Source organism: Abrus precatorius, unplaced genomic scaffold (genome assembly GCF_003935025.1).
Source record: "Abrus precatorius isolate BTA unplaced genomic scaffold, Abrus_2018 Scaffold9, whole genome shotgun sequence".
In the NCBI taxonomy this organism is placed as follows: Eukaryota; Viridiplantae; Streptophyta; class Magnoliopsida; order Fabales; family Fabaceae; genus Abrus; species Abrus precatorius.
The window spans coordinates 6,910,866-6,936,482 of record NW_020874439.1 but is presented as its reverse complement, the minus strand read 5'-3'; the positions used below and the strand labels follow the sequence as shown (position 1 = coordinate 6,936,482).

At 31.8% G+C, this 25,617-nt stretch overlaps 2 protein-coding genes and 1 non-coding gene across 5 annotated transcripts; 1 reads left to right on the top strand and 2 right to left on the bottom strand.

The window, feature by feature from the left end:
* Positions 1 to 635: 635 nt before the first annotated feature.
* On the bottom strand, positions 636 to 18,313 carry LOC113850137 (putative disease resistance protein RGA1). Of its 3 annotated transcripts, XM_027480521.1 has the most exons (4): positions 18,245 to 18,313; positions 15,594 to 15,601; positions 6,024 to 9,210; positions 4,386 to 4,629 (listed from the first exon to the last, which is right to left on the bottom strand). In XM_027480521.1, the coding sequence occupies exon 3, from the start codon at positions 9,196 to 9,198 to the stop codon at positions 7,507 to 7,509; it is 1,692 nt and encodes a 563-aa protein (XP_027336322.1). In that variant the 5' UTR covers positions 9,199 to 9,210; positions 15,594 to 15,601; positions 18,245 to 18,313; the 3' UTR covers positions 4,386 to 4,629; positions 6,024 to 7,506. The 3 variants fall into 3 exon arrangements, with proteins under 3 accessions (XP_027336323.1, XP_027336322.1, XP_027336324.1); XM_027480522.1 differs by lacking the exons at positions 4,386 to 4,629; positions 15,594 to 15,601; positions 18,245 to 18,313 and adding an exon at positions 636 to 1,259 and having other exon boundaries at positions 6,024 to 9,293; XM_027480523.1 differs by lacking the exons at positions 4,386 to 4,629; positions 15,594 to 15,601; positions 18,245 to 18,313 and adding an exon at positions 9,326 to 9,362 and having other exon boundaries at positions 5,867 to 9,131.
* LOC113850689 (putative disease resistance protein RGA1) lies at positions 6,032 to 7,504 on the bottom strand. The gene has a single exon (XM_027481252.1). The coding sequence runs from the start codon at positions 7,502 to 7,504 to the stop codon at positions 6,032 to 6,034; it is 1,473 nt and encodes a 490-aa protein (XP_027337053.1).
* A 5,311-nt stretch (positions 18,314 to 23,624) lies between the features above and the next one.
* LOC113851664 lies at positions 23,625 to 23,731 on the top strand. Its single transcript, XR_003502236.1, has one exon. It is a non-coding gene; the product is annotated as a small nucleolar RNA R71 (small nucleolar RNA).
* The last annotated feature ends 1,886 nt before the right edge of the window (positions 23,732 to 25,617 follow it).

Below are 25,617 nucleotides of genomic sequence, written 5' to 3'. Positions count from 1 at the left end.
GTGTCGAGCGGGCAAGTGAGGCCCATTAGAGGGCATTTAGTTGAGTTGATGATGAGGGGGAGGCATGTCAGTTTTGGGAATGGCATTGGCTCTGAACAAGTTGAAAAAGTTAAGCAGAGGCGGAGGCGGATCATATAGTTGTTGTTGGTGGAGCTCAATCATGCACTGCACTCTTGAAATTCTCAGGGATGCAGTAACTCTTGAAATAACGCTACCAACATTTTCTGTCGTTATAGCTGGAAGGAATAATAGTAAACAAGGAAAATAAATGAGAAATGTTGAAGTTTTAATGTTTGAGAAAAGGGTAGAAATATAAGAAGAACCTACTCCTTCAAAGCAGCATTAACAAAGGGAGGTTGAGAAGTTGTTACTTTCACACTTTCCTTTTATGGAGATTAAGTAGCAAACTTTCAAAATTGTGAGTATCCAACACAGCTACCTTAGTGGAATATCAGGAACTTAAGTATAATTAAGAAAATTTTCCAAATACATATCAGGCAATATATTCCTTCAGCACGAGTCATTAAGCCCTAAGATGTAATATCAAAGAAATTATTAGAACATAAAAGTCATGTTTACTGATGTGATATTCATAAATCATAAGAGTGTTGATAATTTATGAAATCTTAATCAGAGATATAGATGATGATTATACTACTTATTAAATTAGCAATATGTCAAGCATAACAAAGTTTGTCAATCACACTGCCCAAGAACAACAAAACTTATTAAAAAGCCTAGGAAAGACAACTCCCAAAACATCCTGCCTAAGATAAGAAACTAAGGAAGGAGGGTCATTATCCAGAATATTACAATTAAGAGACTCCTTGTGAGCTAACATGTCAGCACAAGGGTTATCTTCATGAAATACATTATTACAATGGACAAAAACCCATTTCCGGTAATAACAATCTAATAATAACAACCAGATAAGGAAAACAACCATTATAATCCTGGGCATCTAAAATTATGTGGATAGCATCCCTAGCATCAATTTCTAAACTAACATTTCGAAAGGCCCTAGCCGTAATTACTTGTAAACCAAAAAGGATGGCCCACAATTCCACATCCAAGGGAGAGCAATGTCCCCCTTTACACATAAAGCCAGCTACAAAATAACCATTCACTCATCGCCTGTTGTACCCGTCCCAGCGAACACAGAGCCATCCATTTTTAACTTCGACTTGTCCAAAGCAGGAGAAATCCATTTAATAGACACAAACTCCAGCAGCCTATTTGGCAGGCTAGAACCCGAACCTCTGACAAAAGAAACGAAGTAAGAGGCATATGATAGAATACGAGATACAAGTATAGAAGGAGAAACAGATTTTTGGCTAAAAATAAAAGAATTTTTGTCAGACCAGATTTTTCAAACTGTTATTCCAAATATAAAATTCCAATTATTATGATTATTAGCTATATTATGAACCAGATTAAACCTAAACCAATTACTAAGACCAAAATTGAAAAATTTACACCAATTTTCTTCAGAAATTAGATGATCCCAAACAGCAAATGCATAAAAGCAGTCCCTTAACACATGCATGATAGATTCAAGTGCAGCTAAGCACTTAGGGAACAAGCTTGAGACAGATATACCTCTATGGGCTTTCTCTTCATTTGTTAATAATTTCTCAAGAGCAACTTTTCATAAAAACAGTTTCATTTTCAGAGAACCAGACCATTTCAAGACTGACTTATAGCAATGAGCCGCCTGACCAGCAGGGTGTTGATCCATATAGAGCATAGAATAGGTAGATTTAATAGAAAACTCACCATTCATAGTTAAAGACCATACAAGAACATCACTTACGTCCCCATTTTTGGGCATGGTAATAGTGGCTATACGATCACAAAATGTGAAGGCAGAGAAGGCATAAATTTATCCTTATCCCACCTCTCACAAGATACAAACAAGCTGGCTAGAAGATCACTGGCTAAATTAGCACGGGGACATGGATGCTCAGATTCCCAAACCTAGGAACCCAACTATCAACCCAAAATTTAGTAGACATCTCATCCCTAATTTTCCAATCCAAGCAGCTATAAAACCTAGGCTAGATTTAAGCTATAGCTCTCTTAAGTATTAACTTTTTTTTACCCACTGTTAAAGGTTTTCCAATCTGGAACCTATATTTACTACAAGAGTTTGCGACCACAAATCATTGGAGAGTTGATAAATCTCTAACTCAATTTCGTCAAATAAGGCAGCTTTCACTTCTTCAGGAGACATAAAACTAATAAATCTGCCCCTATCAACATCCCTCAATAGGGGAAAAGAATTTAAACTAGTTAGACTAATAGGGCCAGAAATAGATTCCATCTCTGTTTTTGATGAAATTTACTATCATTTGTTTAATAATAACAGGATCATATATTCCCACCTACTATCACTAGATTTAAGAGCCTCAATTTTATTAGGTTGTCTCCTACAAACAGCAGCCTTGTGGAAATAACTATATTTTTCTATCACTTAGTCTAAGCCAATTAGACCTACAATGATGAAACCAACACACCTCTTCTTGGTCAAGGATTTGTTCATATTCTAACCAAAGATTAGCCATAAGCTTAGAGAGGTACATATTATCCCTACTAGAAAGTTTACAAATAATCTCATTAATTCTATTAAAAATATGTAGCTTACAATTAAAAATACTATCAAAAAATATATTTGTTCCAGTCAGAAAAATTCTCCCTAAATTTATTGATGTTTTCAGTCTAAGAGCAATTTTCAGTCCAAGAATTCTTAAGTTGTTTAGGAAAGTTAGTATGACATAGTCAAGGGGCAAAAACTTAAAATTAGAACAAAAACTCTTAAACTGATTTAGAGGTTTATTTTATAACTGGAGAGCAGTGTGGTCATATTTAAGAATGCTGTGTTAATAAAAGAGCTACAAGGAAAGTTATCCCTCCGAAACATATTAGTAACCACTCTATCCCGTCTTTCTTTCAAAGTGTCATCTTGCCAAATAAAGGCGTCAGTCTTTAGGTTTTACCTGAGTAAGCAATGCCAAACATTATGGAAATTCAACAATTTTAGACAGTGTTCAATGAGCCTTCCCAAGCTAAAACACTTTTTTTTTTTTTCAAAAGCTAAATAATATTATTCCTGCAAAGGATCCACTCCCCAAAAAATATTTCAAATTCTTATTGTCCATATGAGAGAATATATACAATGGTAATCTGATAATCAAATAAGTATTCGGTATAAAATAATAAATGTTATTAAATATTCTAAAGTTAATCATTTTACCTGTCTTTCTGATTTTCTTTTATAGGCATAATCATTGGGCTAATCGAACTGATGAGTCAGTTCTGGATTAATCTTGAACAATTAACCTTTTTTTATTAATTATTTACTTTAATTAACTTGTTAATTTATTTTGATATGATCGAAGGGATGCCGGTACCCCTCGTTTAGAGGTAGAGCCGAAGGAATGTTAGTATCCCTCGTCCATAAATAGGGCCGAAAGAATATTAGTACCATCCGTCTAGAAGTATGACCGAAAGGGTGTTCGGTTCTCTGTTTTGTAGAGATGACCGAACGATGCTCTATCCGATACAAATGATTAAAAATAAAAACTTGAGAACAAACTCAAAGTGAGTATCAAGTAATGTTGTTAAAAATTATCTTCAATTCAAAATTGAGAATGAGGAAGTATAGTCTAAATAAGTTGAGAAAAGTAAACAATACAAATTGAAATTATACAAAACTTTTATTTATAATTTGCATTTATAAAGCAGAAGGAACACAAACGAGTGCATATTTGTTTTACATCAATAATCAATTCCCTACATGCTTACACATTCCAATATTTTTCTCTATATAATTCAAGTCCTACTTCCTTACGAAGCCAAGTGACTTTTTAATGCATTGAACATTTAATTATTTTAATTCAATCATAAATTAAAATTTATATTTTTTATAATTAGTTTTTAATTTTAAAAATCTCTCATCAATTTAGTTTTATTTAATATTGTCACGACCCCTTTTTATAAGGAACCGAGAACATTATTTCTACATCACACACTTATTTAAGATAAATAAATAATAGAGAATATAAGTATGAAATTCTTTTCTCATTCAAAATAAAACAAAGTTTCTTACAACAAATATCTAACAGAACAACATAATATTACATTTAGTACACAATGTTCAAAATACCAAAATTATACTACGTAACTCCCTCTATATGAGGTCTCAAATATAGGGAAAAAGGACTTTGATGCATTATTACTCATCTCCAGCTTCTAACATTTCTTCACTGGCCCCTCAGCCTGTGAAGTAGATGCAACACTTGTTATATCTGCTCACGTACCACCGTACGATCATCGCAGTACACACACATAACAACATAGAAAGAAATGCAAGGGTGAACTTACTAAACATAAAATAAAATCATATATATATAGCAAAAAATTTCTCACAGCAATAACCCCATACATTTTCAGTCCATCTAATACACCGTATTAAAACGGTTTCTAACTGGTTTCACAGCCTAAGTAATCCAGAAGGAACCGAGCCGGTCCGGGAGCGACCTATTCCGGTATCTGGATCCAGACAGCACAGCACAGCAGCTCAGCATGAACTTACCGTTACACGTCTACCCACCTAAACATGTAACTCGGCTATATAATAATGCAAAACATATATCTCAGCATGATGCACACCGCCAAAATTATTTTAACAGCTCAGCTAAGGCAAGTTTATAACAGATCAGCCAAAATTTCAACATTTAAAATCAATAGAAAATAGCTTTTATTCAATAAATTTAACAAAATCATATCAAAACATCTTGAAATAGCATATTAAACTGTTCAAAACATAGATTATAGGTTAAAGTAAACTCTCCTTATCTCAGAACGATGATTCACACTAGATCTACCGAATATTACTTGTTTTAATGCAAGATTCACCGAAGATTCAGCTTTATAACGGAATTTCTCCTAAGAATACCATGAACTTCTATGAGAAAGAGAAGGAGAAGAGAAATAAACGGTAAATCTAGCTTCAAACTTAAAGAAACTTACTTCAAATCCTTCAGAATAGACATAGAATCTCAGATCTAGCGAGAAATCTAAGTTTAGGAAGGTTTAGTATGAGAGAAATGGTATTATTTGGCCTTAGAACCTTTGAGAACCTTGGATAGGGGTGAAAAAATAAAAATTCGTATGAAGCCCCCTTATTATAGAAAATTTTTGAAATTTATTGTTCACCACCGGAATTTACTGTTCATCGCCAGAAACACTGTTCACCGCTTTACTGTTTACGCCAGAAACACTATTTAGGGCACTATTCATGCCGAAAACACTGTGCACGCGTACTGTACACGCACTGTACGTTTTACGTCATGATGATGTCACTGATGACGTCAGCAGTCACTGTTCAAACGCGGTTTGTACGCGGTGTTACTGTTCACAGTCGGTTTTACTGTTCATTGACATTATTCATACGGTACTGTTCACTTTTTTTTTTTTTTAAATTTTCAAACTTTATCTAAATCTATTCCAATACCAATTAATTCTTCAATTAACATTGAACAAGTATAAAATATTATAAATTACTCAATAATAAATCACTAGCCTGACAAATATAATAGAATATTTAGTATTCATAATTAAATATTTATCTTTTAAGATTTATAAATTTTATTTAATTATAAAATATTTAAAAATTTATTATTTTAATAATACCAATGCAATGCCCAGAAAATTTACAAGTATAAAATATATTGTTAATATCTATTTGAACACACACTGCAGTATTGTTTAAAATTTGAGAATTAATTTTATTAGAACTATTAGAATATTTTCCATCCAACTTTAAAACATATAGACAGTAAATATTAGAAGAATTTTATTAGTAAAGAAAATAAGCTCAATAATTAATAGAGTTTCACAAGATTTACAGGAAAACAGAAACAAAAGCTGTTTTTCATATTGTAAATATTTGAACCCATTTGTTTCTAAAAATTAAACAGAAACCAAAAATGTTATTAGTTAACAGAAAAGGGCATTAGTACCTTTATGATCAGAAATTCCGAAGAATAATTTCTGGGATGTGTGCGATTCGGCGACTAACAGCACTTGTCTCTGATCTGCATTCTTCAATTAAGAGGGGACAATGGCTCACCTGTAAGATCTTTAAGTTGGTAAGACGAGTCATTCCTTCAGGTAGAGAAGCTAGATTTAGGTAATGATGGATTATGAGATGCTGAAGCGATGAGAGGTTGAAAATCCAATCTGGCAGAGCCTTTAGATTTGTAGACGATTCTATTGTGATTTGCCGCAGAGAAGGAAGGCAGTTGATGTCGTCCGGTAACCCAGTTTCAAATCCCTCTAGTGTTTCACTTTGACACCATACAATTCTAAGAGACTCGAGAGAAGTCAGATTTTGCATCCAACCCTTTTGTAAATTCAGAGAATCGGAAATGTGAAATTGCTTGAGCATGCAAAGAGGAGCAACAAAGGAAGATGAGTCAACTGAGCATGTTGACGCCGCTGTGTTCAGGGTTGCTATTAATGGCTTCACACTGGACCCGGCCAAATCCAGATCCTTAACGTTTGGAAAAGTAGGCATGCAAATCAACTTTGGACAGAGAAGGATTCTTAGCTTAGAAAGAGGAGGAAAGGAAAGAGACAAGGAGTGATTATGGGAATTCTTAGAATCATTGATATCATCTCCCCGCCTCCGCCATCCCCTAAGCACAGGACAAGCTAGGAGGATGAGTTCCTCCAAAGAGGGAAAGAAGGTTACTGCAAAACCATCTTCAAGATATATGTATTCCAATTTACGAAGACAGTTTATAACAAGTGACTTCAGGGACCGGAGACGTTCCAACGGTGGTAGACAGCTGCAATTACGAAGCTCAAAGAGAGTGATGTGAACAACATTTGTGAGGAGAGAAAGCCAATCTGGGAAACGCTTGCCTGGATAATAGCGCACCTCCAATTGCTTAAGATTATGGTGGGGCTGAAGGTTTTCTAATAATTGTAAGCTGTCACTGTTACGGATGTCCGTATAGTCGAAGTACCAATCCAGAGTCAAGGATTGAAGGAACCTTTTTTCTTTTAAATTTACATCCTGTGATTCTAAAGCCACGTCTGTGACACGATTGAGTTGAAGAATTTCTAATTTTCCTTGTAGGTTCAAGTCCTTCAATTCATTTAGTGTGCCATATCTTCTTTTTTGGCTATCTCCCACGACAAAGGTGGGTAAGAATTGCAACGAGGACAATGTTCCCAATCCAACAGCCGTCCCTTTAAAAACATCACCCTTATCAAGGCATCTCAAATTGACCAATTTTATGACTACTTCCAAGAACGATTCTTCGTCGTACTCCCCCACTATTAATGTTTGTAAGAGAATAAGATTGCTGAGAGATTTGGGGAAACTTATTGGTCTTCTACTGTCGGTGTATAAACTAAAAATCAAATCAAGATACCTTAAATGCTTCAACTCTTCGATACGATCGGACAACTTGCAAAAGTAGAAATGCGACATCTTCAAGACACGTAGGCATTTGAAGTCTGCAATAACAGAGAAAATTCTTGCTCATTGTAACCCCACAACATCAAAGTTCGCAGCCTGCTCGGATCTAATTTTCTCAATAAACGAATGGCACCGGATTCCAGTATCACGTGCATGGGACTACCCTTAACTTCTTCTGCCTCATTACCCAAGTAACAACATTCATTGCCAGCTACTAGCATTGCAAGATCATGCATTAAATCGTGCATTTTGAAACTAATGATCTCACCATATTCATTACTTTTTGCATCTTGAAAAAATGAGTTCGCCAAAAAAATCTTTATAAATTGGTTGCCGACAACTTCCATCTGCTGCTTTTTAGTTGAACATTCAAGGTAACCTTGGGCCATCCATAACTGAATCAACTCATCCTTTAAAATCTCTGAATCTTTGGGATATAAAGAGCAATAAGCAAAACATTGTTTCATTTCTGGCAACAATTTTCTGTAGCTGAGTTTTAGAATTGGCATGATATCTTCTTGTTCACATAATTCCCAGAAGTCACCGTGTAAAACTTCTTCCCATTCACTCTCTTCATTTTGTCTTCGTAACAGGCCTCCCATCGTTTTAACTGCTAGTGGAACCCCTTTACATTTTTTTGCTATTTCTTTCCCCATTGATTCTAGATTTTGATTCACTCCTTGGGACTCATCCTCAAATGCAATGTTCTTCAACAACGTCCAAGATTCTTCATCAGTCAAACCTTTCAAAGGATAGGAAGTGCTAGCAGCCATTACCTTTGCTACATTTTCACTTCGAGTTGTCACTAAAATCTTGCTATCTTGAGCGCCACACAGCAAATACTTTCTCAATCCAGCCCATTTGTTATAACTCTCATTCCAAATGTCATCCAGGACCAACAAATATTTCTTACCGCTTAAATTCTTATGAAGCTGTTTTTGCAACTTCTCTGATGATTGGTCTTGTGTTTGGCTATCAGTATTTATTGAATCTAATATTTTCATCAGAATAGTTTTCACATCAAAGTTATCAGAGACACACACCCATATTTGCTTGTCAAAAGAACCCTCCAAGTCCTTATACACCAACTGAGCCAGCGCTGTCTTCCCTAAACCACCAATGCCAACAATAGCAATCACAGAAACCGTTTGCTTCGGTTGTTCCAACAGACTAATAATCTCCTTCTTACTCTCATCTCTTCCAATGATATATTGTTCTAACGTGGAACATGTTTCCCTCCATTCACTATTAGTCTGCCTAACCACCCCTGAGCTTAAATTCAATTTATGCATTTCTTGTACTACATCATTAAAACTTGCTAGTATTTCTTCAATTTCTATTCTCATTTGAATGGGAGAATCAGTTCGATTTGAGAATGAATAGGAATAAGGTGCCTTGTTTACTTCTGTTCCATATCCTGTATCCAATTTGTGTCGCATAAATTCGAGAGCAAGGCCATCTAAGAAGTCATCTGCAGCATGAAGTACTTTTTTGAACTTTCTGATCCAAACTCGCACACCACCATCTTGATCTTGTTTAACATCGGCATCAAGGAGCTTATCATTGATGGATTCAACAGAGTTCTTAAGCTCTTCTAAAATTTCCGTCACACGATACTCTTGTCCAAATTCACGAAAATCTGCGGAAGCCAACCTGTGTATGAGATTTGAAGCAACAGCAAATGAAACTGACTCAAACTTAGCCATAAGTGAAAGAAAATTATGAAAAAGGGATTGATATTGATATTGAAAGAGAGGAATGCAAATTTGTAAAATCAAGGAGCACAAATCTATATAACGAAATGAATGATGTACCAATCTCATCCACACGTACCATATCCTTAGCTGAAACTAAACATTACCTTTCCAACGGTCACCGACATTTCAAAACCTGAATATAATTTATTATTATTTTTTTCTTTCTTTATTTTTTAGACCACACAATATCTATCTTTGCACGTTTAATTTATTTAATTTATAAAAGATATCAAATTTTTATGGTTTTTAGTGTAGGTGAGATGAGCAAAATAGTTAAAATATGTTAGTTGGAATAGTTGAAAATAATAGTTAAAGAAGTTTAACTAAGACATTCAAGAAATAGAGAATTGGTAGCTTAATTACTTCTTCATAACCTTTACAATGTGATAGCATGCCTATTTATAAGCATCTTTCACGGTTGTATTTGGGTGGTTAAATATTATAATATTTACAATATTCTATAACTCTCTTTAGAAGTATCTACAAACTAAAAGATAGAAACGGTTTTTCATAAATTGTTCCTAATAATTTTTTAGACTATTCTAAATTTTTTTATCATTTTCTAATACTCTTCTTTGATGCAATTTCTTATAACTCCAAGCATCATGTGTAGCTGTTTAAATTTTGGTCTTAGTAGTACTTTAGTGAAAATCTTTGCAACTTTATCTTCAGTTATACAGTACTCAAGCTTGATTTCTTTAGTTCCTATTGCTTCCTGATGAAGTGATATTTAATTGCTATGTGTTTTGTTCTACTATAATACACCAGATTCTTTATCATTGCTATAGCTGATTTGTTGTCCCAGTAGATTATAATAGGCTCGTTTTGTTTTTCTCCCATATCTTCAAGTATTCTTCATAACCATATTGCTTGACTTGTAGTCTCAACAACTGTTCATATTTTGTTTCTGCTGTTGATTATGCAATTGTTATTTGCTTCTTTGAAGCCCAAGAGATTGTTCTTGATCTTAGTGAAAAAGTATAACCACACATGTTCTTCATGTCATCGATCGATCCTGCCTAGTCATTGTTAGTGTAGTCAAGTAGCTTTGAGTTGCTCATAGTTTGGTGCCATATACCATACTCCTTTGTGCCTTGTAGATATTTTAGAATTCTTTCTGTTATTCCAAAGTGAATTTGACTTGAACTTTGCATGAATCTTGAAAGAAGACTTATAACATACATTATGTCTAGTCATGTGGCTATGAGATATAGTAAGCTTCCAATCAAATTTCTATAGTGTGATACATCAGCTTCTGATGTTCCATCATTTCTCTGCAATTTTTCATGTACCACTAATGGAGTGTTAACAATCTTACATCCATTCATCTTGAATTTCTTGAGTAGTACTTCAACGTATTTCTTTTCTGAGATAAATATTTCTTCTTTCTTTTATTTTACTCCTATTGTTACTTTTGATTTTGATAAAAATACTAACTAGCAAATGTACTAGATAGTTGTAGCAAGTAATAAAATTTGAAATTCAATATGAGCCTCAAGTATCGTCCACAATGATCTTATTTCAATTACTACTTCACAATTCATCAATTAGTTGAACAAAACAATTCATTGAGAGGTTTATAACATGTAAAATTAAGAAATAAGAACAATAAAAGATAATAGAATTGATGTAAAAATAGAATACGAAATTTTTATTAAGAATACTATGTGAAAAATAGTTAGGAATCACTTCACCAGATTTTCAATTACAATGTAATCATGTTCTGAACTCTTGAGAATTCTAATTGATTGATAATCAATTTCACTTCTTTAACCAAAGGACAATTCCTTACCTCATTGATCCTAATACCTAATTAAACCTCCCTAATTCCTTAGGTGAAATTCAATCAAATATTACATTAAGTTCTAGAAATTATAGGATCACTAGATTATGATACTTATTCCTAAGATCTCAATAACCTAGGCATATGATTCAAATCTGAGAAATAAACTCAATTTCCATTGATGAAAACTCCTCTAAATTCAATTGAATGAAAGATTAGTTCACAAATGCATTAAGAACAGAATCACATACTCAATTCAATTAAAATCTCAAGATTCAATCCACAATTACATCACAATATCAAATCTGGATCCATAGATCCCTAACCAAAAAGGTTTAGAACAACATTACAATGGACAAAGGAGAAGTAAGAGAAGAAGAAGACAAGAAGCAGAAGAACATCTTTCAAGACCCAATATTCACTCCTCTAGAACTGAAGCTTAAAAGTCGCTCCCCATCCCTCTCTCTGACTTCTCTTGGAAGTTAAAACAGTTACAAAGTGAAAACTAACAAAAATGAACCAAAAGTCCCTTTTTCTGAACCTCTAACTTCTATTTATATGATTTTTTTCGCCTTTTTCCTTTCTACATGTTAATCTCTGAGAATTCTATCATCAAAGGTCTTCTAGAAGCTTCTAAAAATGATTTAAGAACTCCAATCGTCCAAAGTTGACACTTAGAAGTGATATTTAAAATTCTGTTATTTTTGCGTAGCTACTCTAAGCATTTGAAGTGGCTACACGCTGACTGCGTAGCTACTCTGGGTACTTGAAGTAGCTATGTGCTCAATTGTGTAGCTACTCTGATCACTTGAAGTAGCTATGCACACTGCACAGTTTTGAATTAGCATTGGGCGCTGTTACTTTAAAAGCTTGAAGTGGCTACGCGCACTGCGTAGCTACTCTGGACACTTGAAGTTGCTACGCGCACTATTGCGTAGCTACTCTGAACACTTGAAGTAGCTACTCTTTTGATCTTCATGAATTTTCTTCTTCGAAGTGTTCATTCTATGCACTCAAAGTGGCTACGCCCAACACATAACACTTGATTCTTCATCTTTTAAGTTCAATTTTTCTACTTTCTTCACTTTAATCTTTAACTCAAATTCTCAGCTCAAGCTTCTGCACAAGGATTAAGTCATTTTTAAGTCAAATTATTCAGAATTGGACTAAAAATCTAACAATCAAACTATTTACACAATTATGAATATTAATGCAATTTTTATTATATTTTCAAGTTTACTTAGCACTTTACTACTTATTTATTGACAAAATTATACTAAAAATTATGGTAAAATGTGAATTTATCACCTATTATAAGGAAGTAGTTCATCAAGCCAAGGTCAGTCATTTCGAAGATTTTTATCATATCTTCTTTGAATTTAGTTATCATCTTTACATTGTTCCCTGTACAGATAAAATTATCTACATACAAGGAAACTATAAGTATGTCATGCTGACCTTGGAACTTAGTGTATAAAGTTGGCTGACTTATACTCCTCCCAAATCCCTAATCAATAAAGTATTTGTCGATTTAGTTGTACCATGCTCGTGGAGCTTGCTTCAATCCGTATAGGGCCTTTTTCAATCTAAATATTTTGCCTTCATTACCTTTGCTGACAAAACCTTGTGGTTACTCCACATAAATCTCTTCTGGAAGAATGACATTAAGAAAGACAAATTTTACATCTAGTTGGTAAATGTTCCATCTTTTTCGTGCAGCAAGAGAAATTAGAGTTCTTATAGTATTCAAGCGGACAACAAGAGCAAATGTCTCGTTGTAATCAACTCTAAGTTGTTGAGTATTCTTTAACTACCACTTTTGCCTTGTACCTTTATATGGTGCCAAGAGGATTAAGCTTGGTCTTATAGAACCATTTTACCCTGACGATATTTTTAACTATAAGGCAATCTACTAGCTCTTATGTGTTATTTTTCTCAATCATTTTTATCTCTTCTCCATTGCTTTAACCCATACTTCTTGTTTTGATGCTACTTCAAAGATTTTAGGTTTAGTTATGGCTAGGTTTTAGGTTTTGTATATATCCACTAAAGATCTAACTCGTCTTGGAGTAGACTCTGGTGAGAAATTTTATTGTAAGATAATCTACTAGCTCTTATGCATTATTTTTCTCAATCATTTTTATCTTTTCTTCCATTGTTTTGACCCATACTTCTTGTTTTGATGCTACTTCAAAGATTTTAGCTTTAGTTATGGCTAGGTTTTAGGTTTTGTATATATCCACTAAAGATTTAACTCGTCTTGAAGTAGACTCTGGTGAGAAATTTTGTTATTGTAGGGGTGAAAAAATCTTACCTGAGACTTCTTCAATTTCTTGAGGTTGTTGCATTGGTATGGAAATATTTTTTTTAACCTTTTCATCTTTCCAATTCCAAGCAACACTTTTATCAACTTTAAAATCTCAACTAATAGTGAACTTTTTGGTTTGTAAGTTGTAGACTTGATATCGTTTCGATTGTATGTTATACTCCAAGAAGATATCTCGTATAGGTTTATCTTCTAGTTTGTGTCTCTTCTCTTCTGGAATGTGTATGTATCAAATAGATCCAAAAATCTTTAGGTGTTTTGTTGATGGTTTTTGCTCACTCCATATGATTCAATTGGGGTTTTATCTTGAACAGTCTTATTTGGACATCTATTAAGTATGTAAATAACAATCTAAACTGTTTCACCCCAGAAGGTATTTGGTAATTCTTTCTCCTTCAACATTGATGTAGCCATCTTCATTACTGTGCAATTTTTCCTCTCTATTATTCCATTTTGTTGTGGAGTATATGTGACGATAAGTCAGTAAGTTGTCGCTGAATATCTTCATCCTCACAAAATTTATTGAACTCTTTAAAGGTATACTTTTTGCCACAATCACTTCCTAATCACAATCACTTCTTAATACTTTTATATGTTTACCACTTTACTTCTTGACAAAGGACCTTAAACTTCTTGAATATTCCAAAGACTTCTGATTTTGCTTCGATGAAATAGAACCAACTTATTCTAGAAAAATCATTGATGAAAAGAATAAAATACCTGTTATTATAAAGTGATTGTATCCGCATTGGTCTATAAATATCTCTAAGAACAAGCTCTAATAAGTCTTTTGCTCTCCAAACTTTCCCAATAGAAAATGGCAATCAATGTTGCTTATTAAGGAGACATCATTCACAAGGTTCATTATTTTTTTAAGACATGGGAGATCCTTTATCATATTCTATGATATAACAATTTTAAGGCATGAGTATTGGAGTGGTCAAATCTTCGATGCCAATGTTATGAAGTATCAACTTCTGCTTTCATGACAATATGTTAAAGCCTTGTTGAAAGCTTATTGGAAAACTTCTGTTTGTTTTCTCCATCTTTACTTGGTCAATCTCTTACTTTTTACTGTCATATATCTTACATGTGTCTCCTTTGAAGTGGAGAGAATAATCTTTCTCTATCATTTGACCAATACTCAAGGGATTTTTCTTAAGGTTGGAAACTAGCAAGACATAAGTAATAAGTTTTGTATATTTTTTTTGTCTCCACCATAACAGTGCCTTTGCCTTTTGACTCAACGATAGCACCATTCTCTATTCGAACTTTCACTTTGATGGATTCGTCAATATCCTTAAAGATGTTTATATCTTTGACCATGTGATTTACACAACCACCGTCCAAGTACCAATTTCCCCTTGTTTCATTGTTGGAAACTTGAATAGCATAGAAAAGATGTGGCTCTCGATCATACTCTTCAATAAAATTTGCTTGATACTTATTTTTGTTACGATAATACTTTTTCACGTGTCTAAATTTCTAGCAGTGTTGACATTGTGATTTTTCATGATACTAACACATGAAAGATATTTATCTTGATTACTTTTAGAGAAATTTTCAGAATTTTCTTTGTTTCTAGAAGTTTCTCTATCATTCTTTCTTCCTTCATTCTGAGACCATAATTTGAGCTTTGATTGAAAATATTTTCAATTGAGTCCTCATTATGCCTTTTCAACCTTTATTCATAAGTTTCAAGAGACCCTGCCAACTCGGTCACTGATAGAGTAAGTAGATCCTTTGTTTGCTCAATAATAATCACAATTAAATCATATTTACGAAAAACTGTGATTAATAACTTTTCAACAATCTTTTTATCAAAAATATTTTTCTCCTAAACTCTCATTTGCTTAATTATTTCTTTTATTTTAGAAAAGTAGTCTTTTGCATATCGAAATGAATGATGTACCAATTTCATCCACACGTGCCATATCCTTAGCTGAAACTAGACATTACCTTTCCAACGGTCCGACATTTCAAAACTTGAATATAACTATGTTATATTATTTTTTTTTCTTTCTTTATTGTTTGGACCGCACAATATCTATGCACGTTTAATTCATTTAAATATAAAAGATATCAAATTTTTATTTGATTTGTAGCACATTTACGTCAATCATAGTTACTAAACCAGACCTAACTCAACTAGAATACTAAGATAGGATCACTTATTCGACCTTTTCCTTCAAAGTGCCTTTCTCTCTCTTTCTCTTGAACGCGTATCATGGAAACAGAGAGTGCTACGTTTGAGCACACGTAAACCCAAACCTGACTGTGAGGAACGAAAACAGCGATACGATCGATATGGAAACAAAAAGGAGAGTTGATGTAGGCAACTCTCCATTTTGTTGAGGAACGAAAACTGAAATTTAATCTTTTAAGTCGCTTGTGTTGCATTAACAGTTAGAAGATATAGACACACAGAATACCACAAAATAAACGTCATATGCCAACCATTAGAGAAATTTAACCACACACAAATAAGACTCTTGATTAAAGGAGAAATCTAAATTCAACTGAGATTAGAAAAATAAAATAAAATAAAAACTAAACTGGGAACTAAACAATTTATATTAAAGAATAAAAAAAAAAAAAAGAGATGATTAACAGTTAACCTGTGAATAAGATTTGATGCAACAGCAAATGGAACTGACTCAAACTTAGCCATCACAGAAAGAAAACGATGGAGAAGGGTTGATACTGATATTGAAAGAGAGGAAAGCAATGTGTAAACACAGGAAAGAAGCACAAATGTACAAAATAAAATTAATGATGAAGCAATCTCATCCACACGTACCATATCCTTAGCTGGCCATGTTATTAAACTAGACATAACTTTTTCCAACTGTCACCGACATTTCAAAACTTTAATATAAAATCTCCAATATAAATATATATAATTTCTTTGTTTTATATATAATTAATATTTATTATAATAATTAATATTAATAAACAATATTGTTAAGACTGCTTATTAATCAAAACTGAATATTTATTTTAATAATCTATAATAACCTTAAATACAAAATTTTCATTAGAATAAAATTATAGTTTTAATTGATGAATAGTATTAATAGCTCTCAAACAATAATACATAAATTTTTTTCATTAACAATAATAGCCTTTTTTATTAAACAAAACTTAATAGTAATTTAATAAGTGTTATTATAACATTAAATATAAATAATTTATTAAAATAATTTTTTTATTTTCCTATTACTATTTACCAGAAACAATGACCAAGATATATTGATATATTTTTGTGTAACGACATACACGTGGAGAAATAGCAAGCAATAATTGATAGGGTTGAAGAAAAATGTGTCATTGTCTATAACAATATATATTTTTTAAATTGACAATATTTTATATGAATACATGTATGAAGGTGAGTTTTATGTATTCAGAAAAGTTTAAATTTATTAAGTTTATTTTGTCTCACTTAACTTAAGTGGAAAGAGATTTTTTAGCAAAAAAAAGTGTTAATTTCACAGCATTTTTTTGGAAGAGAAAGAAAAGAGAAGGAGAGTAGAAAAATTAGTTTGCATCTTCACATTTTAGTTAGCGTAAAATTTTGATTTCTACTTCGCTTACTGTTGAATTGGGCTTAAAGATAAACAGCAGGTTTGTGAGACTATATTCTTTGTTTTGACCGTTGAAATCGTGGATTAGAAGTCTATAATTAAAAAAATCTATTTCATATAGTTGCTCTATTTTTAGGATTATTCTTCTTATTTTTCAAATTTAGAAGCTTTATTGCTTTAATGTATTAACTAGTTGTAAGCACTTATTTATGTATTTGATTAGACTCTTTTGTATCCTTTATTTAATCATAGTAGAACTTGATTTACTGATTTATTCTGTGAATTTTTACTTCTCATATTAAAAGAGTTTTTTTTGTGTATCTCTGTTATTGCTATTATTGTTTATTTATGTTGTTACTCCTTATTTATTCTTGCAAGTTAGAAAAATTATTTTCACTGTATACTTTTAGTTATTATGTTATTATTTTCCTCGTCAAGTTTAGTGGAATGAGTCTTGTCCTTTAATTGTTCGGTTCATTTTCATGTTATGAGACAGAGTTTATATATATATTAAAAATTTTCTTTTTATTTTAAAATTATATAATTTGACATGATGTTTTTATATGAGTTTTAAAGGTCGGTCTCGACGTCAAATAATAATTACTTTCAATAGCGTTAACTAATTTTCATCTAACCTCTTTCAATATAAAATAAAATACATGATTAAAGATATGAGTTTTTGCAGTTGTATTTTTTACTATTCGATGTCAAGACGAGTTTTTAAAATTCTTCTAATAAAAATAAATATATATTGCTTTTCATGAAAAATATATTGAGCACCTTTAGCTTTTGTAAATTTGACAAAAAATTCTAAAATTAATTAAAACAATATTTTAATAATAATAAAAATTCAAGCAAGTATTTAATAGTATTTTAAGGAAATTTTTAAAATAAATAAAATTACGATGCATTTTAAATTTTTACAGAAGGTTATATAATTCACTCTAATATTTAAGTAAATTTATATAGAAAAAATTATGATACATTGGCAGAATACTTATTTTGCATTAATTTCATTTATTAAAAAAAAATTAATAAAGCTAGTGTGTATAATACCGTATATATATATATACTTCATTTTGTGAAAAATTTAATGAGATATCAGCACTTAATGTGAATAGCTTCTCTTGCACTCTTTGTCTCTTTTTTACTCTTTTTTATTTTTAAAAATTTTATTCTATTTTATATTTCAAACTATAAAAAATTATAATTACTACCTAATAAGTTCATTTATTATTCAAAATTTTTTTATTTATTATTCATTCCAAGGAATTACATCAAACTTAGTCATCAGGGAACACGAAAAAGGGTTGATACTGATATTGAAAGAGAGGAATGCAATGTGTAAAAACAGTGAAGAAAGGAGCATAATTCTATATAATGAAATGAATGGTCTATCAATCTCATCCACACGTACCATATTCTTAGTTGGCAATGTTCTCAAACTAGACATAACTTTTTCCAACTGTCACCGACCTTTCAAACTTTAATATAAACACATAATTATAATCTCGAATATAAATATATATAATTTGGCAAATTTATTTAAATATTGTAATTTAAAAAATAATTTATGGGTTTATAGATCATCAGAAACTATTTTTCACTATGGGATTTTTCAGGCTACGTGGCAATCAGTTTCGCCATTTTGTTTGGCAAATACATTTTTTATATTATTATTATTAATGAATTTTGCCAAGAGAGTTGCAAAATTAACTGGATTTGACACGCATCATGGACAGAAGAATTTGGCATATTTGATGGCAAAAATATCTTCGTTAATTTATTTTTAAACAAATTTCACCACAGAATTGACGAAACAAACGAGAACCTGACATGTGTCAACATTTTGCTTAATTTTGCGAGTTTGGTGGCGAAATTGGCCCCAAAATTTTTACAAATTATATGGCGAAATTTAAACCTATATATACCCCCTCCTCTTCTCATTTTTCCGCCGTAGACAAGAACAAATTAGAAGAAAATCATGTATGTTTAATTTAATAATTTTATTGTTTAATTTTTAATATATGAATTTAGTTATTTTTAATTAAAAAATTGTTAAATTAATTAATTAATGAGTATTGTTTATTTTATTTATGTTAATTATTATAAAATTTAAATATTAAATAAAGTTTATTTGTTAAAATGCAAGATGAGTGAGATCGTTATTATTATATATTGGAATGAGAGAATCTATGAAGGAAATGAAGGAGTGAGTTTTGAAGGAAAAAAGAAAGTGATTCAGATAAAACGAGGAATAAGTTATGAAACATTGAAAAGAAAAATTCATTTGAAACTTAATCTTAACCATAATTAAGTTATTTCTAGATTGATTTCTCATTTTTTGATTGATGGAAATATTAGACAGTATACAGCTTTGGATATATGTGATGATGAAGATATTGACTATATGATAAGTGCATTTCAACAACAATCAAGTAGAAATATTATTGAGTTATATGTAGATATTACTGTTGGTGGAAGTTCATCAGTGTCCTTACAGATGATGAATTTAAATTTATTACTTTCACAGCAAAATGATAGGACCCTTGTGAGTTGTGACTATAATGAAAGTAAAATTATTTATGTTGTAATATCTTTTAAGTAATATATGTAGTTGATTGAATTATAACTGATAAATTTGTTGCAATAAAGGAGTTAAAAATGATGTTGATGAAGAAAATGAAAACTCAGATTATGAGAGTTACACTATAGAAATGATAAAGCAGAGATTCTCAGTTGATTAATTAGAATTTCTTCCTTAATTAACACCCTTTAGGTTGGATTAAATTTGATTTGTGAATTCCACTATTAAGGTTGTCCTTAATACAGAAGACTTATATCATTCTATCTCTAGAGTTGCATTCAAGTTTTTTCAAATGAGTAATGATTAATTCATGCAAGATTTTTACTTAAAATCAAAATATGAAAATAAGATAGGAGATAAACACCAACAAGTAAAACTACTCAAATGAACTTAAAAGAACAAATGTCACGACCCCTTTTTATAAAGAATCAATAACATTCTGCATTACCTTTCCTAATTCATTTATTCATTTATTGGATATTATATAGATAAATCTAAAAACATAAACTTTACAAAAATTGAACTTTAACATTCACATTAACAAAATAACAAAGCTCTATGAATATTTTCGTGTAAAACCAAAATTTACATATTTACAACAAAGATTCAACTAGGAATTCAAAATACAAGTGTTCGAAATATAATTACATTCTCGGCAAATTAGTAACTCAAAAGTCTAGACTTAATACTCAAAATTTAGACCAACAAAAATGATAAACATCATGATCTTCCAAATGTTAACTCCAATGTCTCTCAGCCTGACTTTCCAACTTGAGACGTAGATGCATTCCATGTACCTTCTGCTCACGTACCATCATACAATCATTGTAGTATACACATATCAACATAACAAAATGCAAGGATAAGCTCATAAAATTGACAACCTTAATAATGAAATATGGATAATTATAGATATAATTAATTAAATAGCTTGTAACATTTAGCACACAACATTGCACAACTTCAATAAAATAATGCAACATGTCTAGCCCATTCTCAGCCCATCTAATGCGAATGCAGCGATTCAGTTTTCATCTGGTTTCACAGCCTAAGTAATTCAGAGGAACTGTTTTCTGGTCTAGGAGCAACCCATCCTGATATCCAGATCCATATAAGCACAACTCAATCTCCTAGACAGCTCTAGGATGGTAATGATGAATGTGATGCAGTACAGCTAAATCAGCATATTACAATACAACAAATTCATTTTCAGCCTCAGCAATACAGCAATGAATACATTTTCATCCAGCCGCAATAGTACAGCCACACATATATTCACAGTAAAACTCAACATTTCGGCATACAACACACAGTGAAACTAGGCAGCTCAAAATATTAATAAATATTCCAGCAAATATTAGTATTTTTGACTCATATATCACAACATTACAACACATTATATTCCATCACGACTTTCTAAAGACTCATCAAATTATAGAGAAATCTACTTGACTATATAGGCTTTGGGTCCTAGCCCATGGTTAACTCATACAGCTCACTATTCTCAGCTAGAATGATATGATTTATATAAACATCTCAGTCTCTACTAAATAAACTAGATCAAATTAGGTGAGTTCCCCCTACCTAGAATGAATTTTCTGTAGATCAAACTCCTAGTGAGTCATGAAGGGATAGATCAAGCATTTGGGTATTGAATACGGTTCAAACGGCTCAAATCTATTCAAAACAACACGGTATAAGTCTTTTTAGAAAGAGAGAGAAGGAAAATGAGTAAAAAAATTAAAAATTGAGCTCTGAGAACTCACCTAGATCTTGACCTAGCTTTGCTCAGGAAGAAATTCGGCTTCAAGAAGGTTTCTCTAAAGTAAGATGGTGAGAGAACAAAGAGAAAACGAGAAAGAAAAGTTGTCTGGTGAGAAATGAATGTTTCTGGGTGCTGAGGCCCCTTAAATACGCCTCCAGCCCACATGCTCTCGCTTAAGCGAGCTAATCCTCGTTTGAACGAGATTTGCTCTCGCTTGGACAAGCTCACCCTTGTCTAGGCAAGAAAACCAGACAGTGAAACCTCTCAGATTTCTACTATTCTTGCTTAAGCAAGAAACACGTTGCTTGAGCGAGATACATCTTGCCTGGGCGAGCAGAATTCTCGCTTGGGCGAGATTGTGTTCAAAGAGCTACCTATTACTCCTGCTAATTCTCGTTTGAGCGAGCACCTCTCGCTTGAGCGAGGTCACCTCTCGCCTGAGCGAGATTCCTTCTCTCCTGGGTGAGGTTACAGTTGAAGTAATCTTATCTACTCTCGCTTGAACTAGATACTCTGCACCCAGATTGTAAATCTCTCTCCTGAGGAAAATAATACTAATTCTTAATCATGTTTTCTAAAGTCTTCTGCACTCAGCATATTTAACAATCATTATTTGTTGTTAACAATTCTTAACACTAGCAAGTGTACTAGAAATTGCAGCAAGTAATGAGTAAATTTAAGATCCAAGTATCGTCTCCACAGGGAATTAGGTATCCAATTACCACTTCACAGAGCAATAACTAGTTGAGCCATACGAATTTCAATAAGTGTTTGGAATTATAATTAGCAAATGCTAAAATCAAAAGAAAAACAGAACAATGAACAAACAAATATGTGATAACAGATGGAGAAACCATAGCTAGAGAGTTGCTTCACCAAAACTCCAATGTATCAATAAAGTTCTGAACTAGCAAGCAATTGGAAAGAATGACAATCAGTTTCATATTATATTGTTCAGAGGTTAATTCCTTAACTCAGTGAACCTAACGTTCAATTAAGCCATTCTAATTCCTTAGGTCTAATTCAAATCAATATTGCTTTAAGTGTAAGAAACCAGAAGATTGCAAGATCAAAGTCTCTTATCCCTAAGAAAACTATAATCTCAGTGATTGGTTCAGATCTGAAGAACAAATTCAATTTTCATTCACAAGAATTCCTCTGAAATTAGTTAATCAAATTTTCATTCAATTACTACATAAAGTGCAGAATCAACTACTCAATCTATTCCAAAGCTTAAAATCCAGATCCAAAATCAATTCAACATGTTCGTTTCGGATCTACAATCCCTAACTATGAAGAAATTACACAGCCATGACAGCAGAGAAAGGAAAAGAAAGAGAAGAAGAGAAAGAACGCAGAAGAAGCATCTTCATTCGATCTCCAATTTGATTCCTCTAGGTTGGAGCTCGAAGTTCGTCCCCAATCTCTCTCTCAGGCTCTCTCCACACCCAGGAACAAAGTGAAAACAGAAAATGAATGAAAGACCCACGAAAATCTGAGCATTCTGGTATTGATAAAAATTCCTAGTTTTGTGTGTTATCACTCTTGCTGATAAAAGTGGCAACGCAAAAAGTTGAGTGGTTGCGCGTTAAGTTTGTTCTATTTGAGTCTCCAACTTCTTCATAGATTTCTCTTGATTTTTGAAGTTGGACTGTGTAACTTCTATAAATTGTAGCAGTATTTTCTCTATTTCATTCACCCTCTTAGACAAAGGTTTTGGAAATTGTGGCTCTATTGGAGGTTGAGATGAAAAAGTTTGACAATATGACCATGGAGGTTGAAAATAGGCATAGGACAATGGTGCTGCTGCAATATCACTTTTTGTTGCAGGGCTTTATTGATTCCATTGATAATGTGGTTGACTTCTATTGGCTTGATATTGAAAATCAAAATGGAATGGAAGTTGAGACCTCTGAAAATCACCCAAGTAATTAACATGTTCTTGAGGTTCTGGTGTAAATACATCACATGCTCCATTCATATGATTTCCTCCACAAAAATCACATATCAAGTTGCTTGCTTTTGCAGTTCTAGCTTGAAAAGTAATGATTTGTTGAGTCAAGGCTGCAAGTTGTTCAGAAAGTGATTGATTTTTCATTTGATTTTGGTTGATCAAAGTCTCAAGAGTCTTTGCTTCAAATTCTCCCTTACTTGCAACATGCCTTTCACTAAAATTCTGATACATGCTATTTGCCATCATGTCAATTAATTGCTGAGCTTCCTCTATAGTTTTAGTATTCATTGAACCTCTTGTTGCTGCATCTACCATGGTTCTTGTGACAACATTCATCCCATGGTAGAAAGTTTGGATTTGCATCCACTCTGGAATGCAATGATGAGGACATCTTCTTAGCAGATCCTTATATCTTTCCCATGCATCATAAAGAGATTCACCATCTTGTTGAACAAAAGAGCTGATTTCACTTTGCAACTTGGCAGATTTTGATGGTGGAAAATATTTAGTTAGAAATTTGTTCATTAAGTCAGTTCAAGTAGTGATGCTTCTTTACGGTTGAGCTTGAAGCCAATATTTAGCCTTGTCCCTAAGAGAAAAGGGAAATAATCTCAAGCGGATAGCATCTTCACTTACACCATTGATACGAATGGTGTCACACAGCTGCAGAAAATTGTAGAAATGCAAATTAGGATCATCTAAAACATTTCCAGAGAACTGATCTTGCTGTATCAATTTTATCAATCCAGGTTTGATCTCAAAATTGTTGGCTTCAATTATTGGTCTAACAATACTTGAATTATAATTCTGCATAGTTGAAATGGTGTAACATCCTCGTTTTTGCTAAACGATTAATTTATTAATATAATTCTAAGTTAATATATAGTATTTAATTTTTTGGGAAAAATTGGGATAGAATTAGAATGAGATGCTTTAGACAAAATTGTTAGGTATATTTTTAAGAAATATTTGGTAATTTTTAATTTTAAAATTTTTAAGTTTCAAAAAGTGTCAATTTGTATTGGTTAAAATTGCTGTATAATGCTAAAAATAACATTTTATTTTAAAAAAATAACAATAATAATAATAAAAATTATAAAAATTTATATTTTATTTATAAATATTATTTGGAATATAAAAATAATTTTTTTTGTAATTAATGAGCATTTTTAGATTTTCTGGTTAATTTTATATAAATTAGTTATTTGCTCAAGCAGAAATTGCGTGTAAAAATTTTGGACACCAACTAAAGGATCAATAGTGTCAAAAATTATTTTATAATTATGTTTAATATATTGCATGATTATTTTTAAATTTTAGGATTTTTATCTAATTATTTCAATTAATTATTAAAAAATTAGTGAAAATTCTAATATTATATTATTATTTTTACTATTTAAGATAAGATCAATTCATCAATTCATCCAATTCACTCTTGGCTGCCGTAAGTGCTCTTCTTCTCCTTCCAAAAGCTTTGAAACTTCTTTGGCTCTAATCTTTTGATTTTCCAAGTAAGTTCATTAAATTTTTTTAATATTCCATCTATTTTCATCATTTTGAACACTTTTAACCGATTAATTTTTTTATTTTCTTCCTCTTTTTGGGTGCTGGAACAGTGGCATGAGGGTGTCCAAAAATTTTGTTTCTAAATTATGTTTTAATTAGCTTAATCTTTCTATATTTTATAATAAATAATTTTGGTGCTTTTTGTTTTGTTAAAAATACATTTGGGGGTTTAAAAACCCTTGGTCTAGAGGTGCTGTCCCAAGAGTGTTATGAAGGAAAAATAATTATTTTTAATCACCTTTAGGCTTATAGTATTCCATTTACATCATAGAAAATAATTGTAAGACCCGTAAGCCATTTTTGCAAAGATTAGAAAATGATAGTTTCAACTCACTAGTAGTGGGTTGGGTGATTAATGCCTCTTAACATTGATCATGATTATGTGTGATTATTTGGTTAGGATCGTGGTTTGAGAAGTGGTGGAAAGAAGTCATTGGTGAGAAAAAAATCAATATACACTTCAAGGTAAGGGGGGACATATCTATTTTCACGGGTATAGTAGAAAAACGTTGAGAAATGAGTGTTTTATTCTTTGCTATGTATATATGAATTATTTGAAGGAATTTATAATTATTTCCATACTTAGTGTACAATTGTTTGATATTCCTTTTTGAAATTGATTTTATGTGTGATAATGTTTCTATGATAATTGTTTGTTGAATTCAGTATAAATAATTGATTACCTAAAATACTTGAGGAATGAACTATCATTCATGTGGAGTGAGCATATAGAAGGTCTGTTGAAAGTTGAAAAAAATTGGAGAATTGCAAAATAAAGATACTAAAAAAAATCTTCTTTA